Source organism: Mesocricetus auratus, unplaced genomic scaffold (genome assembly GCF_017639785.1).
Source record: "Mesocricetus auratus isolate SY011 unplaced genomic scaffold, BCM_Maur_2.0 Super-Scaffold_100010, whole genome shotgun sequence".
In the NCBI taxonomy this organism is placed as follows: domain Eukaryota; kingdom Metazoa; phylum Chordata; class Mammalia; order Rodentia; family Cricetidae; genus Mesocricetus; species Mesocricetus auratus.
The window spans coordinates 4,790,279-4,810,421 of NW_024429194.1; the positions used below are offsets into that span (position 1 = coordinate 4,790,279).

The 20,143-nt window shown below is 47.5% G+C and overlaps 1 protein-coding gene across 1 annotated transcript in view; it reads right to left on the reverse strand.

Moving 5' to 3' along the window:
* Lama1 (laminin subunit alpha 1) overlaps positions 1-20,143 on the reverse strand; it is a 126,745-nt gene that overhangs the window by 54,044 nt on the left and 52,558 nt on the right. Inside the window, exons 11-23 of the mRNA XM_040752891.1 lie at positions 19,159-19,299; positions 17,948-18,121; positions 16,416-16,517; positions 15,937-16,148; positions 15,012-15,123; positions 13,299-13,409; positions 7,972-8,099; positions 5,755-5,841; positions 4,768-4,979; positions 2,948-3,054; positions 2,466-2,646; positions 1,242-1,378; positions 23-259 (exon numbers count right to left, since the gene is read on the reverse strand). Coding sequence (XP_040608825.1) covers positions 23-259; positions 1,242-1,378; positions 2,466-2,646; positions 2,948-3,054; positions 4,768-4,979; positions 5,755-5,841; positions 7,972-8,099; positions 13,299-13,409; positions 15,012-15,123; positions 15,937-16,148; positions 16,416-16,517; positions 17,948-18,121; positions 19,159-19,299 — 1,941 coding nt within the window. The remainder of the gene's footprint in view (positions 1-22; positions 260-1,241; positions 1,379-2,465; positions 2,647-2,947; positions 3,055-4,767; positions 4,980-5,754; positions 5,842-7,971; positions 8,100-13,298; positions 13,410-15,011; positions 15,124-15,936; positions 16,149-16,415; positions 16,518-17,947; positions 18,122-19,158; positions 19,300-20,143) is intronic.

Here is a 20,143-nt window from a genome sequence, read left to right on the forward strand (position 1 = left end):
CTTGAGCGTCCACAGCAAGTACCTTGCAGAAGCAGGTGCCGCTGTCCTCCGTGCAGCTGCAGAGACCCTGTTCCAGGTCACAGGTGTCTGCCAGCGTCCCCCTCAGGTCGCACTCACAGGGGACACAGTCAGGAAACCTCCTGTAGCCCAAGGAGCACTGACCACAGCTCTGCCCACCAAACCCTTCTTTGCAGGGGCACTGGCCAGAAAGGACATCACACTGGGGACCCGTGGAGCCAACAGTGCTGCAGTTGCAAGCCTGAGAGAGAGAAAGGGACAGAGCGATGACACTAATACAAGGGCATAAGCTATGTCCTCAGAAAGTACACAAGCTGAGATACAGGAAAAGCCCTGTACGATGTAATAACTCATGCCAGCTGACTCCTGCCATTCCTACCTGGAGCCATTCTGCCGGGGACCAGTGGGACAAGGGCTGTACAGCAGGCATGCGTGTACATTAGGGACATGTGGGCCATGAGTCAAAACTAAACTAGAATTGAATCTAACGGCGCTGTCAACTCAGAAGAATTATTTTAGAGGCCAAACAATGCTCCCCCCACTACTTTAAAACCCAAATCACACCTAATTATAATCATCCTAATAAAATTATTTACAGAAAACTATGGCTCTCAAATTCAACCTAATCCTCTAATGGAACAACTTACAACTCCATTGGAAATAGAATGTAGACTAGACTAAAGCACTTTTTATATACTAAAGGTAGTATCTATACCTGTCAATATCTAGATCTATCTATAGAAATATCTCTACCTATACATATATATATTATAGGTAGATCAACAGATAAAGATAGATATTGCCTACATATTATAGATATGTATGTAATATAAATATAAATATAGATAGATATCGTCTAGATAGATATAAAGATATGTATTTCTGTCAATTTCAAAGACAACCTCTTGAAGAAAACCCAAAATAAGGAATTTGTAAGATCTACTCTTTTGCATTATTCCTGAGCCTAGTATGCATGTGTTCATTTATTTAAAGGTGGGGGCTTCCCTAGTCTAGTGCCCCAGGCTATCCTACAACTAGGCTCAAGCAATCCCCCTGCCTCAGCCTCCTGAGGAACAGGGTTTACAGGTACATCACCAGAGCACCAACCTGCACTGACTTTAAATGCAAACTGTGGAGATATTTAACTGCTTATAACCAAGTCACTGGGTACAAGGAAGTTTGCTCCAAGTCTGCTGTCATCCCAGCATGGCGGTGGCACCCACCTGGCAACCCCGCTCTGGGTCCAGGTTCCAGTACGCCTGCTCACACTCCTCACACTTCAGACCCTGGGTATGAGGAGGACAGAGACATTCTCCAGAATCAGGGTCACAGTTGTTTCGAGTATGTGCACAGTCGCAGGCTAAGACAAAAGAAGAACCACAGAGTCAGATGTTTGACCGGATACAAGGGTGACAGCACCATCGATATAATCAGAACCACCGTTAAAGGAGATGCAATCATCCCGAGACCTCTTCATGTCTGTCGACTGCGTCTGAGAGGTCATCAGAGTGGGAGAGGTAGGGGCAAGCATGCCTTGATGCCCAGAAGAACAGAGGGCTCAATTGAGTGGTTCTCAACTTGTGGGTCCTGACCCCTTCGGGGGTCAGACGACCCTTCTACAGGTGTTACCTATCGGATATTTACATTACAGTTCATAACAGTAGCACTGTCACAACAACTCTTTCCCACCAGCTTGGTCCCACAGCCACGTCATCCCCAAATGAACACGCAGATGCTCTATCAGTTATGGAACTGTTGGCCGATGACTAGGGCTTCTCATTGGCTAGCTCTGTCTTAATTATTAGCGTATTTCTATTAATCTAAGTATTTTTACATGGCCTTCTCTTACCTGAGAACACCTCACTGGCGTCCTCTCCTCCCAGGATCACATGATGACTGCTACTCTGCCTACCCTTCCCAGAATCCTTGTCTCCTGGTCCCGCCTATCACTCTGCCTCATTGACCGAACAGTGCTCTATTCATTAACCAGTAAGAGAAACATATTTACAGGATGACATCTCCCATCATAGCAAAGTTACAGCTATGAGGGAGCGGTGAAATCATTTTATAGTTGGGGGGTCACCACAACCTGAGGAATTATATCAAAGGGTGGCGGCGTTAGGAGGGTTGAGAACCACTGGTCTAATGTCAGCAAGTTCTCATCATCTGCCAACTGCTGGGCTAGATGTGACCCTTAGTCCTTACAAATGTTGATGGATGTGGACTGCAGTCAGGGTCTCAAAAACTAAGGCTAAACTCACACAAAAGGATGCAGGGACTGGGTACCAAATGCTTATACCTAGAAACAGAAAAATGGTATGCGGGTGGTATGCAGCCCCGCCGCAAAGATGAGAGAAATGTAACAAAGCTTCACAGAAGTGATTCTGACATCAAGGAAAAGTCACAGAGAAGGCTTTTACAGGGGCACAAGGAACTCGAGAGCTTACGTGTGCAGCCACCATCCTGGTACCCATAGAAGCCATGCGAACACCTGTCACATTTTTTCCCAGCTACGCCTGGCACACAGTGACATTGGCCGTCCTCTGTGCAGTTGTCTGATGTGGAGCCCTCCACGCTGCAGTTGCAGGGCACACAGCCACGCCCTGTGTCCAGCCCATAATAGCCAGGCTATGTTGCAAGAGAGGAAGAATCATGGGTCAGTGGCCCCCCACACACAGTGGGATGTTCTCCAAGTTATACACACACACACACACACACACACACACACACACACACACACACGCACACACACACACACATGCTCTCTCTCACTCTCTCCCTCTCTCTCTAGACAGGAAGGTATAGCACAGACTGTCCAAGAGTGAGCTTGTGCTCCAGGAATTCAAGTTCCCATGCACCCAGGTGAAGTGTCAGCCACACAACACTGGCAAGCCATTGAACAGCCTGCAATGGTGGGTAAATGTCTTACCAGGCACTGGTCACACTGCTGGCCTGTCACTTGAGGTTTGCAGTCACACAGCCCAGTCTCCAGATGGCACACGCCGGAAAGGGAGCCGTTCTCGTGGCAGTTACAGGCTAGGGCACACAAGACGCATAATGCTCTCTTTTAAAACCGTGGTTAGGGCAAACTCCTTCTAATTCCCGAAGGAAAAGGCTTAAACATTCAACACTCCAGATCACAGAGCTAACATGCAAGAGAGTGAGAGCCCCGCCAGTGTGTGAAGCAACCACAGCAGTGGCATGGTGCTTTGACCCTGGACGCTGGAAACTTGAGAGCCTGAGACGGGGCAGGGATCAGCTTCTTGGCTAACCCCCCGCCTCACCGAAGAACTGGCTTCTTTCCCGCCTTCGGTTTTCCTTGCTGTATGTGCACAGTGCCACAGCTTTGCCCAAGATCCTGAGAAAATGCAACCCTGTTGCCCCATTCCCTGGTGCTTTTAGAAAGGAATTACTCTTTCCCCTGACCCCAGCACACAGCCTGTCCCAAGCCCCTCTGGCAAAACATAGATAGATGCACTCTGGCTTGAGCCCGCCCTCCCTTGCTCCCTCCTGACCTATCCTTCTGAAGGCATACCTCTTTACTGCCCCCCCCATTCCCCATCCCTCTTTCTCTTAGGAAGTCAATCAACATTAACTCTTATTTTGCCTCCTCCTGGTCTTTTGTTTCCTAATGTGTCACGTCACTTTCCAAAGTCTCTAGGACACTGCAAACATTGCAGTCGGTCAGCAGAGGTTCAGTACTTGTCTCACAGGGTCTTTCTTCAGACTCTGACCCACAGACCTCTCATTCCCCGTATTTTACATCAAGGTGTCCATCCCACTAAAGCTCAGATGGGCAGGCCAAAACCATGACTGATGTCATCTCCAGTGTGTGCTTACAATTACTTTTTGGGGAGGGGGTACAGTTGGCACCCCCTTGGCTCTGTGCTGTAATGTAAGACCAGCGCTTATCTGGAATTATCAAGATATACAAGGGCCATTTTTATTCATGCATCCCTTCCTTAAGACTGGACAAAGCCAAGACTGGCACAAAGTCAAGCCAGCAGAAATTGCAGCAAGAACCAGGGAGAAGACCCCTGAAACTGAGGGGCTACTGGCAGTTGGTGGCTACTACAAGGCTAGTTTGCTTAAGAGATGCGGCCCCCTTCGGTGAATGGCCCCAACTCCATCCACACCGTGCCAGCACTAAACGGACTTCCGTGGGTTTAAAAACAGAGCACACAAAATTGTGAGGGAGAAATGGTAGGGAGATGGGAGGGGCCGGAAGGGAGGGGGCGTGGCGGGTAAGATCAAAGTGTGTTCAGAATTCTCAAGCAACAGAAGGGTTTTCTGAACCGTGCATCAATACAAATGCCCAGGGCTCCAGGACTAGCCCCAAAGCTGGATCACCTCAGGCATGCGGACTGACTGTCTCAGTGAGTGGTTTTTACAGCATCCCTAAGGTCACGGCTCCAAATAGAATTTAGCATATCAGGGTCAGGCAGTGCATGGACAGGCCACCAGGACACGCCGCCACCACCATGCTTTGGAAAACCTCATCCCTGATCATGAAGGGTGCGTGTCCTCTAGATTTCTGACCTTCAGAGACATCGTAGCTAATGAAGCCACCGTGGAGCCCAGTGGGAGGAGCTGGGTGTCAGCTCTACATCCAACCAACAAGGAGACTCACCATCAGCACACAGGACACAGTCAAGATAAGGTTTCCTCCAGTCTGAGTCCTTTGGATAAATGCTCAGAGATTTACATGGCAATATATAACAACGGTGACCACACCGCCCACACACTCACCTTGGCAATTTTTGGCAGTCACGGCATCTCCATAGAAACCATCGGCACATCTTTCACAGTGGGCGCCGTCCGTGTTCCACAAGCACTTGAGGCATTCCCCCGTGACAGAGTCACAGTGGCCAGCCTCCAAGGGATCCACATTGCCGCTGCAGTTGCACGGTACGCAGGTTCCCCCTGGCACTGTTGGGTTTCCATAGTAACCGTCTGCACATCTGTATCCGGGATGGAAAGCAGGATCTGATAAACACGATGGCTTGAGATATTACCCCACTAGCCAGGGACTCCCTGGGTGGCTAATAAATCAGACTGGCTCCTTCCCTTAAGATTTGCAATGGAAAAGAGGTGACTATCCAGACGCTCACAAATCTCCCTCCCCTGTTGTGAGATGGGAGCAAAACGGACATAAACCCAGAGGGCGTACAACCACATCCAGGGCCAATTCTGACCCTACCTCTGGCCACTCAGGGTGTCTCCCAGCTCTGGAGAGGCTGAACCACGGGCAGACACCAAGACTTGCATGTGGGAAAACAGAAGATTGGCTTTGGGTGCCAGAGGATGACTCTTAAATCAAACCACTCACTGTCCTCACTGTTGTCTGGATGAGTGAATACTCAGACACATGACAACTGTAACTATGGACAGCCCCCCCACTCCACCCCGTCCTCTCCTATAGTCTTTAGTATGAACACAGATGCACTCCAGGAGATGGAACATTGTTTTCTCAGTGGGCATCCTACTTTCCTCCATGATCTTATGAAATAACAGTAATGCACCAAGATGCCAAGACCACACTGAAAGCTATATATCTTAAGAGTCCACCACTACACATTGTATATGTACATTGAATTATTTATCACCATATCTGCAGGGGCCAATTAACATGGAAGATTTGTAGATATTTAAGAAGAAAACATAAACTCAGTGCTGGATTTTTTAAATGACTGATGCTGCTTTGTGAAACTGGGGGTTCGGGTTTCCATGAAGTACCTCTCACACCAGGATCCCGAGTAACCTGGGGCACACTGGTCACAGACCACATTCTCTCCATCAGCGAGGTGGCAGGTGGGGCTGAAACTGTCAAAACATTGGAAATAAATGTGAGTTTCTAGTGGATACAGCCCATTCCTAAATATTTGAAGTGGTGGTTTTTGGCTAAATCCATCCTAACCAATGTCCAACAGGTTCTCTCCGCCTTCAGCCCAGAATCCACCGGCCAGCCTCCTCTGCCCATCACCCTTCATCAGCTGCTTCCTCCCTCCCTGCCCTTCAATTCATACCCCCACCTCTGCCTGCCTTCGCTAACCACTCGCTGCCCATCCTCATGGCCTAGTTCAACCTGGCTGCCTCCAAGAATCCTACTTGGATTAGCTCCTTCCCTCTGCCATTGCTTGTTAGCACTGATCTTTCAAGCTTTAAAGAGAGCCCCTCTGTACACACACACACACACACACACACACACACGCACACACAGACAGACAGAGACAGACAGACAGAGAGAAGAGAGAAAGAGAAACATAGATGATAAAGGCAGACAGACACACACTCACACACATACACACACAGACAGATAGACAGAGACAGACAGAGACAAGAGAGAAAGAGATACATAGATGATAAAGGCAGACAGACAGACAGATACACACTCTCACACACTCATATACACACACACACATACAAAGACAGACAGACAGAGATACAGATAGACAGACAAGAAGAAAAGATACATAGATGGGTGACAGACAGACACACAGACACACACACACACACAGACAGATAGAGACAGACAGACAGAGACAAGAGAGAAAGAGAAACATAGATGATAAAGGCAGACAGACATACACTCACACACATACACACACAGACAGATAGACAGACAGACAGAGACAAGAGAGAAAGATATATAGATGATAAAGGCAGACACATACATACACATACACACACACACACACACACACACACACACACACACACACACACACACCCTGCTTGCTGAGGTCCTGGCGAGGCCTCAATAATGAAGACTGACAATATCTCACTGTTTCATCACGAGTAATGACTAACTATCTTTACTATCATTTTGGGAAGTCTTGTGCTCCTCAAAGCTTCCGACAGTTAGTTTGCTTCACAATGGTAACATTGAGAGGTGGTGTTTGGGTCACTGGGGGAAGGATTAAGGTCGTCATGATGAGTCTATGTTAGTTCTCAAGACAGCAAGTTGTTACAAAACAGTGAGCCCAATCCCAAATTGCTTTCTGTGCCATGTGACCTGTCTCTCTCACACACATGACACCATCACTATGAGGATCTTAGAAGAAGATGGTGCCGTGCCCTTGAGCCTCCAGATTGAACTGCACAAGTGTCTTTTCTTCCCAAGTTACCCAGCCTCGAGAATTTCATGGCAGTGGCAGAGTCTAAAACAGTATTAGTCTGTATACCAGAGTTTAAAGCAAAAAAAAAAAAAATCCCTGTGGAGGGAATTCATTGCGGGAGGGGGCCAAGGAGAGGGGAAAAATTGGCTTCAAACTACTGACCTGCAGGACTCACATGCCCCACGCTTTCTGCTTCAGGACTACCCATAATTCCTCACACAGGGAAGAGGGTTGTTAATGGCATCCTGCTTTGGCATACCCAGTTCCCTGTGGCTGCCGAGTCCCCTTTCCATCATATCTGAGACTGGAGTGTCTCCAGAGTCCTCCCTCAACCCACCCCCTCCCGCTATGGGGTCGACTGGCCTCCACCACACTCTTGACCATACTGAGTGCCTGGGGCCAGTAGCCGTGGGTGGAGAGCTTCCTGCTCAGCCCACCTCCTTTGATACCCACTCTGCAGCGGGCATGTAATATGTAGTTGATGACTCAGTAGACAGATTCAGCTTCATCCTTTCACAATTTGATCATCTGATCAAACCTCATCAAACCCGGGAACAATGTTTTATTCATCATTGTCTTGGGCACACACGGCAGACATTAGACAAGAGGAGAAAAGCATGTGTGCATCTTTGCTGTGACACACCCTCCCTTATGCTATTAAATACATCAGGTTTTTAATAGGAAGAACATTCTCCCTCTCAGTCTTTCACCCGGATCAATCGTCACTCATGACAAGCAACGCGCATGACACAGTCTTGCTTGGCAGCATCCAAACGCATATCAGCAGGGATCGGACCGCACCAGACAGAACCAGCTAGCAGAGGCTAAGACTTACTTGTTGGAGTCAATGGAGAGGGGACAGGCACAAGGCTGGCAGTCCCCTGGGGTCCCGCGTGAAGGTGTCCCGTAGAAGCCGGGCAGGCACTGTTCACAGTGATTCCCTGTGGTGTTGTGTGTACATGCCTAGGTCATGTGCATGAAAACATGAGTCAGTCCAGACTCCCTGAACGGATTTTCACATTCATCCACTAACAAGCTCAATTCTAAGTGAAAATGAAAACAAGGAAAGTTCAAACCCGACAACACAGGTGAACGCTGAGCGACAGAGGGGAGAATTCCCTGTTTCCAGACTGACAGGTCTTACATTTTTAATCATGTGCGCACGCCCACGTGTGGGTACATTCACACCCATGTGCAGGTGTCTACAGAGGTCAGAAGATGCCATCAGATCTCCTGGGGCTGAATTTACAGGTGAGGTTGTGGGCCACCACCTGCCGGGAACACAACTGAGTTCTCTGGGAGACCAGAACGTGTTCTTAACCCAAGAGTCATCTCTGGGACCTGCAGACAGGTGTTTCTGTTTGCTTGTTTTGATGTGACTTGAGTAGGACTGTGGAAATACTTCAGGTTAAAGGGTCCTAAAGAGTCATGACATACGAAACAACTCAACACTTGACCTCATTGGAAGGTCAGGAAAATGCTATATGGGACACAGCTGTGTAAATGGACAAAACTAGAAAAGGATGGTAGATCATAAAAGCAGAATATTAATGTCAGCTCACTCTGGATTATCATGGCACTAAGGTCCTTGTTTTTGAGGTATGCACACTGAAGGGTTTAGGGATAGCAGGCCGTAGTGCATTCAATGTACTCCCTAGTTTGAGCAAAGATCTGATTGGCTGGAGCAACCACCGTGTGGCGAGACAGGCGTGAGACTCATAAAGCAAATGGGTGAATTGTAGGCGTCATGACTTCTGTTTTTGAACAAATGAACTGAAGTTATTTCCAAATTCAAGACTTTTAAAAGCAGGTGATAAAACTATAAACCCACTAGGTCTAGAAGCTCAGAAAACCTCCAAGTTATCACCAAGTCAGCAAACCACGAGCCAGGCAGTAAAAAAAAAAAAAAAAAAAGGAAAGGAAAAAAACCTGCATACCAGGGCACATGCCAAACTGCTCACATTCTCATCTGAAACAAGGGTTCGGAACTGAAGGCGAAGTTAACCCTTTCCCAGAAAAATGAAAGGGTTTGCCAGGCAGCGGGAGTGACTAGGGAAAGCTGCAATGGGCGCTGAGGCTACAGTGGGAGCCTGTGCGTTATCCTTCATCAGAAACATAGGACCGGGAGAGCCTTCTGATTCTAGAGGGCACCTATGTCCATCGAGAGGAATTAATCTAAAATCCATCTATGTCCCATAAACATCTTCTAGCTTACAGGTCAGCTTTCTATGAGGCCTGAGTAACTTTGGGCATGGGACACGTTTCAGGGAATGGAGTTTTCCCCTTGAGGATGAGCGATGAGCCGAGCAGGGAAGGGCAGGTGAGCAAGGTCGGGGGCCGGGGCGGGGAGGGGCCAGCCATCTGCTCAGGCTCCGGCTTCAAGGAGCTGCTGGGCCTCCCTCACATTCCTCTTTCTCTTGACTCAGCTTCCTCACACACCCACCCTGTATTTCATGCCACCCGAGCCTCTCCTCACCCCACTTGCCCTGGGCCTCCAAGCTAGTACCTGGGGGGCTTGTCTCAGGGACGTGTCTTTGCGGCCATTCATTTTCTATCCTCGGTCACTTTTCATGCATCAGTTTGAATAGGATACTTACTTCTACACCACACACACTCCTACAGTTCCTGAGGCGGACATGTCTCCACACAGTAACTTAGTTTCTGAACTATAAACACTTTGTATCACCTCCATTCGACACCAGGGCTGCACCAGATTTTCTAAAATGAGTTATCCTAGGCCAGACTTACCTCAGATGTAGACACAGACTGGGAGTGAGCTGTAGGTTTGGATCCAGTCTTTCAGAGGTGGAAACTCGGTCTGCATTTCTAACAAACTCTCAGGCAAAACCCATCTTGTTCTTGGGCATTTGGGGAGGCAATCTTAGTCTCACTTTTACTTTCTATTCCCACCCATGATCTTGGCTTTGATCATTAGCCCAAATGCATTTCTTTTTTAAATGCAATGAGACCTGGCAAGATGCTACATGTTTGAACTAATCGTGTTGTACTAAACAAATGCAACTTGGTTTTGAAAGTACTGGGTAATATGCTTGTCTGCATCTGCAACGTGTGTGAATGGAAGTTCAGGGAAAGAAACTTCTTCAAGGGTTTGCTGATAAGAACTGATGGCAGCGGGGAGGTTGGAATGTTGCAGACCCAGAGTCTAATAATGATTTATCTTGGGCTATCTTCAGCTCCCTTAACAGCCACACCTTATCAACTTCTATGTCTGACCTAACGTCGCTGTGACTAACAGGTCAAACCTTTTGGAATGTATCAACTTAAGAGACTGATAGCTTCCATCAACCAAAGGTCTAAGAGGGTCAGCAGACAGCAGCTGGGACTGTAGCAGAGAATTCCCCACTGAGTTATCACACATCTGTCTAGTGTTTCCACAAGCATATTTGAAAAGGGCCTTAATGTAAGACTTCCCTCTGATACTATACAAACTTCTATTACCACACTAGAGTGTGGATTTGGAGTAGCCTAAGTTTGCATTCCTGGGCTGCCATTTACTGGGTTTCACGGCTCCAGCATAAACTCTCTCTTAGCTCCTTTGAAGTTATTACTGTGTTCTCATGTCCACACAAGCCTCTGGAGAGTGCAGTCTCATCCAAGGGCCAGGTTGAACTTCCCTTCTATTTGTCTAAACTGTTTAGCAACTCTGTCACGTCTCATCGTTTCCTTGGGGGTGGGCCACTCTAGGTACTGATGCTGCTGGTGGTCTGGATGCCAGAGGGTGAGAGCGTTCACCTCTCTTGGAAAGAGAAATTTCTTCTTTCATTGGGAGAGACAAGACAGTAGGGCCCGGGCCAAGAACTCAACCACCGAGCTACAGCCCTGCTCTTATGCAAGATTATGGATTTCCTTCAACTCTCATCTAAATTATATTTATTTCTGCCCATTTCCCTTATAAAACATTACTTGTCTAAAAAGGAAAATAGTAATGTGGTGGAAAAGGCTAGCAGACACTATCTTACCCCTAGAAGCTACACTGTGTTGTGGTCTCCTGGATGATTTTCCCACAGCCTTGTGTCCCAATGTCCAGTCCCAGTGAAGTCACAGGGAAGCATCATATGAGACAAAACCTAGCAGAGGCCATTCAGCAGAGAGACCGGCCTTCTTGAAGAGTACCAGAAGGGGTGAGCTACCACAGGGGAGAGGAAGGAAGGGACACAAGGCTTTGCTAAGCCAGAGGACTCTTGGTTTTAATCCTAAAAAAGAGAATGGGCAGGAGTGGGAAGGAGATGGATAGGAACAGAGCACACTGTTCGGTGAATGGTGTGCTACCAGCACAAACGTCACAGTCGTGTGAGATTTTAGTGTTGCGATGCTGGCCAAGTTCCCTAAGTGTGGGAGTTTGGATGTAATTGGCCCCATAAGCTCATAGGGGGTGGCACTATTAGGAGGTGTGGCCTTATTGGAGGAAGTGTGTCACCGTGGGGGTGGGCTTTGAGATCTCCTGTGCTCAAGCTAAGCCCAGTGATAGAGCTCACTTCCTGTGATCTGCAGATCAAGATGCAGAACTCTTAACCCTTTCTCCAGCACCTCGTCTGCCCACACGCCGCCACGTCCTGCCACGATGACAACGGACTGGACCTCTGAGACTGTAAGCCAACCCCCAATTAGATTTTTTTTCCTTTGTGTGAGTTGCCGTGGTCATGGTCTCTCTTCGCAGCAACAGAAGCACTGACAAAGATACCCAGGGGCACTCTAGTATGCCATGGCTTCCCTCTAAGTCTGAAACAGTTTCTAAAAAAACGTGGTTATATAACTCCAGAAACTGTGTGTTACATACACAATGGAGCATGAAAGAGTAGTTGCCAGACATACTAAATACGTGTGGCTCATTCAGCACCAGTTCCTATGTATCTAATGTATTTGGTAGTTGACTACAGTCCATGCACATTTAACTTACTTGATACATATTTCTACAGCTATATATTTAAAGAAGCACAAGGAATCCTTATGTGCAGACTATCTTTAACTGTGCTACCCACTAGAAATGTGTCCCCAAATGCTGGGCAGGAAGCCTGGGGGCCTGAGTGGGTGGGGGCTGGGCAGATGCACGCGTCAGAAGACATGTGAAAAGAGCAGCAACCTCCGGCAGCTATTGGAGCCAGGTTCCGAAGGAAAGCCATCCCAGAGGCACTGAGACACCCAGCAGATGACACCTCATGCAGTTGAGGTGTGTGCTTGGCCTCCAGAATAGAGCCACAAACAGAACAGACATTCAGTGAGCAGGGAGAAAGCACAGAATCCAGGGCGTCAGGCCCTGGACCTTCTCCTGGGGCCTGATAATTACTTATCCTTAGTCCTGTAACTCAGTCAACCATTCTTACTAAAGAACCTGGGGCTGGGGCCTCCTTGCCCAGACAACGGGGCACAGGTTAATAGTATTCACACTCACACACTCCCTGAGCAGGGAATCCAAATGGACACAGGGGGTGAGGGTGGCCGCCCTACAGGCAGAAGGGAAGGAGGTTGGACTTAGACAGGCATTGCCCTGCGCTGGCCCCAAAGCTCACGCTCAAGATTAACTGCACATTTGCTAAGCCCCGTTCCAACTCGCACTGCTTGTGAAAGGAGCTCTTGTTTGCAGAAACAGCTGAACTGGCGATAAATTTGTATACGGCACAATGTGATTTTATCGTGTTGCATTAGTCTGCCTCTGCTTTGGATTCGTAAATTTTGAAGGTCTTAGTATTTGAAATGTACATCTGCATACAGTATATGCTATCTGTCTTATGTTTATGTATGCAATATGTGTTAGCAGTATCCTGAGGGCCAAACCTAACTCTAAACATGACATTAATCTACGTTTTGTGTATGCCTTATACACACTGCCTGAAAATACACACGATACTTTAGTATGAATTTTTTTTGACTGATACATCACAAAAGAGTGGGTGTGGGACTTCTCCTTGATGATGGGAAGTCACAGGTCGACAAGCTTCAGAATCTGGATTTGTCAGGTTAAAGATGCCCAACTCATCCCTCTAAAGCAACATGTGCCGTGGGTTACAGAAAAAGCAGGTGGTGTCTGGAGACACCCACTTGAATTTGGCTTCTACTGAGACAGAGCTGAGGCAGGGAGTCGCTGTCCACAGCACACGGCAAACGAGTAAGTCAGGGTGAGGGACGCACAAGGTCAAAACTCACAGAGCAAATTCCATGAATGTCACACTCCGATGCGTGGCCGTGGCATTCGCAGGGCTGACAGATTCCTCCAAAGAGTATCCCATCTACTCGATAGTAGCCGGGGAGACAGGACTGCAAGAGAAAGGGGCCAGTCTGTAGTCAGCCCCTGAAACGGGTGTGTGTATGTGTATGTGTGTGTGTGTGTGTGTGTGTGCGTGTGAACATGTGTGTGCCTTCATGTATCATGCAGTCTATCACTTCTTCGCAGTGCACTTAGGAGCTAACCACTTGGTTTCCACAAGCAGGGAAACCATACTATGTATATGTGCGTGCATGCATGCGTGCGTTTGTGTTCATGCATGCGTGTGCGTGCGTGCATGTGTGTGTCCATGTGTGTATGTGTGCGTGCATGTGTGTGTGTGCATGTGTGTGTGTGCGTGTGTGTGAGTGTGTGTATACTCGGGATTAAATGTAGGTCTCTGCACACATTTGTGTTGTACCACAGAGCTGCAGTCTAAGGTCCTTCTCTATTTTTTCTTTTGAGTTGGAGTCTTGATAACTTCCCCAGATAAATCCTGAATTTGCATTCCTTCTCCCCCAGCCTCCTAAGAATCTGGCATCACAGGCCTGTGCAACCAGGTCCAAGCAAGAGTTTTTAAAGTATACAAATAATAAACACAGGCTTTTGCATGGACCTCGTGGAAGTCCCCTGATGCCTCCACCCAACTGGTTACCCTTAGGGAGCGTCGGTCCACAGGCAAGCAGCTTACAGTGCTGCGGAAAAATGCATTCCTACAAGCATCAGCTTGAACTCAGTTTCTGAGTAAGAGTTTGGTAAGAGAATGAACTCCTCTGCTTAATAAAAACACTAGAAAAGGCATACAGTTGACTGCCGCGTGTCCTCGGGGACCATAGTCACAGACTCAGACAGCAATGCATGAATGTGTTAGAGGAAATTGCCTCAAACACACACATCTTTCTGGCCATTGCTCTTTGAACAATATACTTTAACAACCCTTTACATGACATTCCCATTGCTCTAGGTTTTGATTAGTAATTTAGAGGAGATATAAAGTATACAAAAATGATGTTCCCGGGGTGTATAGAAATATTCTACCACTTAAACCTTTTATATGCAATTGGCAGGTTGGGATATTCCCCAGGGATCCTGGGAGCAGTTCCATGTGGTTACTGTGGCAGAGCTGAATTAAGGAGCCTGTGCACATCAGCCCATAGCCCCAAGGCCCAGTGAACTTGGAAAGAGTCCAGCTGGTCTCCCCTACATGAGAGTTGTTTGTCAGGACACATGAGTAATGAGGGAGAATATGGGAAGATCTTAGAGCTCCGCTAAATGCACAGGGTGCTGTCATCAGCAGTCATTATCAATACTTATATCCAAACTGTGTGTGTGTGTGTGTGTGTGTGTGTGTGTGTGTGTGTGTGTGTGTGTGTGTGTATGTGTGTGTACAAGAGTGCAGGTCCTGGCAGAGACCAGAGATACAGGCAGTTATGAGCTACCAGATGTGGGTTCTGGGAATTGAACTTAGGTCCTCTGAAAGATCGAGATGCACTCTTTAAAACAATATGATACCCAACAGTCCCATAATTTAATAAAGTATAAGCCATGCGGGAGTTTTCTAAAGTTAAAATTCAAACGTTCGTCACATCAACTTCAGCACGCATTTCCCCTTCAGAAACTGAAGAGAGGAGGAGACCGGCAGAGGCCAGCAGTACCTCACAGGAGGTCCCCGTGTAGCCTTGGGGACATTCACAGTGCTCCACGTCAGTGGCTACTGCCAGGTCTATGGCATTAGGGCTTGCTACATCCAGAGAGACGGAATCCAACCTGCAAGCAGACAAGAGACGTTATCTATCTCTCATGCCTGCAAAAGACATCTCACGAGTCACTGAAGATAGGCCCCTCAGAGGTTTAGTTTAAGGAAACGGGCCAGTGGTGCCTTTGAGGACCTAGAGGGTCTCCACCAGGCACTCCGGCAGCCACAGTGACTATTCTGTGGCAATGTTCCAAGAGTTGTTTTCAAGAAGTGCTACTCCCCATAGGCTGATGGTAGCATTTCCCCTAAGTGATCTGTCTCAGCACAAACGCAGAGACCATCTTCTTGTGGGTTTTACTGGGGGCTACCCTTGCGGTTTCCACTTTTACACTTGTCTTCCATAAACGGACCCCCTCAAGGTAACCAAATGAGCAAGGACAGATTCGGTAGCTCAAAATAATGGTGCAAGACCAAGGCCATTGGCATCAGAGGGATGAGGAGAGGGGAGAGAGGGGAGGAAGGGGAGAGAGAGAGAGAGAGAGAGAGAGAGAGAGAGAGAGAGAGAGAGAGAGAGAGAGAGAGAGAGAGAGAGAGAGAGAGAGAGAGAGAGAGAGAGAGAGAAGGGGCATGGAGGCAAAATGGTTCAGGCACCGTAAGCATTGCTTGAAAGCACTGCACCTGACGGTTTCTGAACCTAAAATCGCCTGCCTCCTACCAGATGCATTTGCCATCACGCATGCCTCATGTCTTCAACATCACACGTGTGAAGGCACACTTCCTCTAACTGTATCCCTCACGTTCATATCAACCTTGAAGTATTTAACACTAAAGACAGGACTGCAGTACCCTTGTAGAAATCGGTTTCCTTCCTTCCAGGGCAATACCTGTAGAGTGCTGTTCTAGCAGAATTATAGTTGGCTCTGATCAAGAGATGTGTCACATTGGCCAAGACGGTCATCAGTTGGTCTCGGTCAATCTCCCTGCTGGTCTTGAAGTCCCGGAAGTTCTCAGGCACAAGTCTGACCATGTTGAAGTACTCCTCGTAGGGTTGCAAGGACAGACCCTCAGCCTGTGTGCTGAGAGTAAGCCCATTTCCCTAGCACATAAAATCGAGAAGAACAACATTTGGAATGTGACTTGGTGACCAAAATGAAAACTCTGTAGCCAGCAACCAAATCCTTACAGCAAACACGAAATGGAGTGTATGACCCAATCCGGAGTTACCAGAGAGGCAGTCAGCACACACACACACACACACACACACACACACACACACACATACACACACACACACACGTTCACATGTGTGCCGCTTACCAGACCCCAAGCTTTACAGTAAATCAGCGCAAATCAAATCAATCACCTTGATGATGACATCAGCATGAGACATGAGGCCGCTGTCAACTGTCTCCGCAGGGATGTCATAAGACACCGTGTATTTCAGGAACCCTCCAAATGCTGTCAGCTGGAAGGGTAACGAGAGGGTGAGGACCAGGGGACAGCAGTTATAGCAGTTATATCCTTAAGTCAGGGAGACAGTTGCTAGGATCCACCTGGAAACATCCATCCTGACGGCAATAAGGGAGGAAATTCACTAAAGGCACATTGGATACTATGTAGTGTATAGGATCACTATATATATATATATATATATATATATATATATATATTCCTCCTCACAGTTCCCAAGGTAAAAATCAAAGGTTAAAAAAAGTGAATAAATCCTAAAAATAAATTTAAATGCATTTTTTTGTGCATGGGGTGTGCGCCATGGCATGGGCGGGCAGATGTAAGGGCAACTTGTAGACGTTGCTTCTCGCCTCACGTGGATCCTGGGAATTGAACTCAGGCCACACTCCACAGCGCACACCTTTGCCCGCTGAGTCATCTGGGCAGCCATATTCATTTCACTTATTACATGTGTCATATAAAGGGAGCTCTGGGAGCTTTTCTCCCTTTAGACAACATATACTAGGGATGTCCGTCAATGTGTGCTAGGGACAACTCGTGTATACTGGAGAGTTTCGTCCTGGGGACTGTCATAAAATTCAGACTGCAGTGGTACAGTCATGAGATCTTTTAAAAAGTTCTCTGGTGACAGGACCCTATAGTAGAATATATCGAACGATTATAATCCACAAGTCAGGCCACATGTGGAAGTGTACACTCAGACCTCTGGTACTTCAGAAGTCTGAGGCAAGAGTGTCAATGAAAGGCCACACAGCAACAGCCTATTCCCCAGATAGACTGACAGACAGGCAGGCAGGTATATTTGCACACATACATATATATACAAGTTGGAAAAAATAGTAAAATTAACTAGACACTTACAAACTACAAGACTAGTCTATTACTATAGCACAAGGTCACCTTAAAACAAACCAGAGTGACTTTAAACAGAACCGCCTGGATGTATTTACTGGTTAGTCAGAATCTGGAGAGGCGGGGCATAATTTAGGAAGGGTCGCTCTGACAAATCAACTCTCCGGACCACCAGCACTGTAGGCCACTGTCTTTCATTATCTTTAAATTAAAATGGTCATTATTTTGGTCACTTGCGATGTTCACACGAGCATCAGTTTGCCTTGATGTGGAAACAGGGGAGCAGAGCAGACACTTTCCGGGGTGTCCTGTACTGAGCTGTGGGCCACCAGGCAGCATCCACTGTTACTAGGCAAAGCGGGGACGCAGCTAACACTCTGTAAAGGCCTGACCCAGGGATTAAATGAGAGGCCGTCACAGTGGAGACCCCAACCAGGATGGGAGAGATCTATTGCCCAGCGTGGTGTTGCACAAAGGCTGTAAACACCGGCCAACTCATGGCCAGTGAGTCTGCTTCGAGCTCTCAGGGCGCCCTGAGGTTTCCAGCTGGACGCCGGTCCTCCCCTCACCCACCTTGTTTCCGAGGTAGGCCTCAGGAGCCGCCCAGTAGTAGGTGGCCCCCAGCCTCTGCATGACTGCGGTGTTGTTGATGCTGATCTGATGGCGTCCACCCAGCGCGTCCTGCTGAGACCGGATCGTATTTGGGCTGATCAAGTCAGTGACCAGCCACCCTGACATATTGGTCACCTTAAAAAAAAAATAGTTGAGAGTTTTAGAATATGGCAGAAAGGTCACCTTAGATTCCACCGAGTCGCAACAAGGAGACAGATGGAGCGAGGTGGCGCTCAAGGCGGAGCTAACAGGACTGTTGTCACTGAAACACAACGAGGGACTTCCCACTTGTCAGAGGATCCGGGAAAGCTGAGCATGCGACACACACCTCAGCCCCTCATCCGTCACACACAACTGAAGACCACGACCTTGTAGATCAGGGCTACATAGTTAAGATTTTTTAATAAGAACAAAGAAACTACTACAACATCCCTAACCTACAAACGCCCCCAAATCCAGGAGTTGCAAATGGAAACCTTCCAAAAAGGAAAATCCCAAATATCTCTGCTCCTACTGAGAGGTGCTTAGTCTATAAATGTTGTGATTAAAGTACCTTCCTGTTTCTAACCATCCTTGCATTGTTGGTCCTGCTTTATAGCCAAATGATGAAAAAAAAAAAACAACGTATAAAAACCTCAGACCCTGTACTGCCAATGCAAGACTTTCCCGGGGGTGAGGACAGCCCCCCTAGTGTTGTGGCCACAATGGTCAGCAGTGGCTAAGCCCAGAGTTCAGTAGCCTCTCTCTAACCTCCAGCTGTCACACACTGAACCCTTTAAACTCCTTTCCCCAGAATGCCCCATACCCTAAGCCCTGCCTGCAATCCTTATAATTCCAGGCCATCTGCGGTCACTCTGCTCCCATCACTGGAATGCCTCCCACTCCAAGCTTCTTTGAAACAAAAAATTCACACGACCCCAAGCGGGTCCTGCAGAAGAAATGGAAACAAGGGGTGTCCTGCAGCACCATTCCAGCCAACGCTTCGACCAGAAAATGTATGTGGAAATAAACACGGGGATTAGAGTGGAAATACATCAACGCTTTTAGGAGGGGGGCGCCTTGGTCTCTCCAAACGGAAGAGAGTGTGTTAGGGAAAGCCTGCCTCCTGGCTTCCTAACACGGCCACAGAGGGCCTCCAGGACACACTTATTACCCAACTCGAAGTTGCCCACCTGACTAACGGACCACGTGAGGCCGTCGCAGACATCAGAGACACCGAAGCAGAAGCATTCGGAGCAGCCGTGGGGGTCTCCTTCCTGCAGGTTGTAGAATCCTGGCTTGCAGCGATCACAGTTCTCTCCCTCAACATTTTTCTGTAAGTTATACAAACAAAAACGGGTTAGCTGGTGAGGCCATGTATCCAGAGAGGCATAGGAAGATGACTTGAGAGTGACACCGTTAAGGAGAGGTACAGAAAAACCGGCAATAAATACCCAATTCAATAAATATTCAGAGTCCATGGGAACCCCCAAGCGGCTGATATTTACGATTGGGGTACCCACAACAACTGGCCTGATTCTGTGACCAAGAACAAGGCTCGGATGTTAGGGCTTGGTCACCACCTGGAAGTAAATTTTGTGTTGTTTAAAATCTTTCATTACATCAAAGTTATTTGCTTATTTATATTCGTATTTTGTTTGGTTTTTAGATACCCCCCTTTTTTTTTCTTTTTGAGACAGGTCTTACTGTGTAACCCAGGTTGGCTGGCCTTGACTTCTCGAGCCCCCTCTAGGCACTGGGATTGCAAGCATAGACACTTACTTGTACAAACATTTTAGGATTTAAAGAGGGCTATATGGCTATTTGTTTTACTTATAAATACTCAAGCTTATTTTCATTGAAGACTCTGCGTTCGTGGGAATAAGACTTAAGGTATAAACAGGAAATCCCATGAATTCCGGGGGAATGGTTATTAATATCCAATGACCAAATAAGACCCTCCTCGGGCACCATGTATACGCATTCCTACAATTACACAATTCCCGTTCAAGAGCAATTCAAGATAACTGATCTGTATTTCATTAGAGGTCTGGGGAATTCGGTATTTACCTGGTTCTCCTCCAAACAGCAAGCTGGAAGTCAATGCCACAGAATTAAGCCAAAGGCAAGGAAATGGCATGCAGTGTTGGGCTTCATCTACGGAGTCTCAGAAATGCC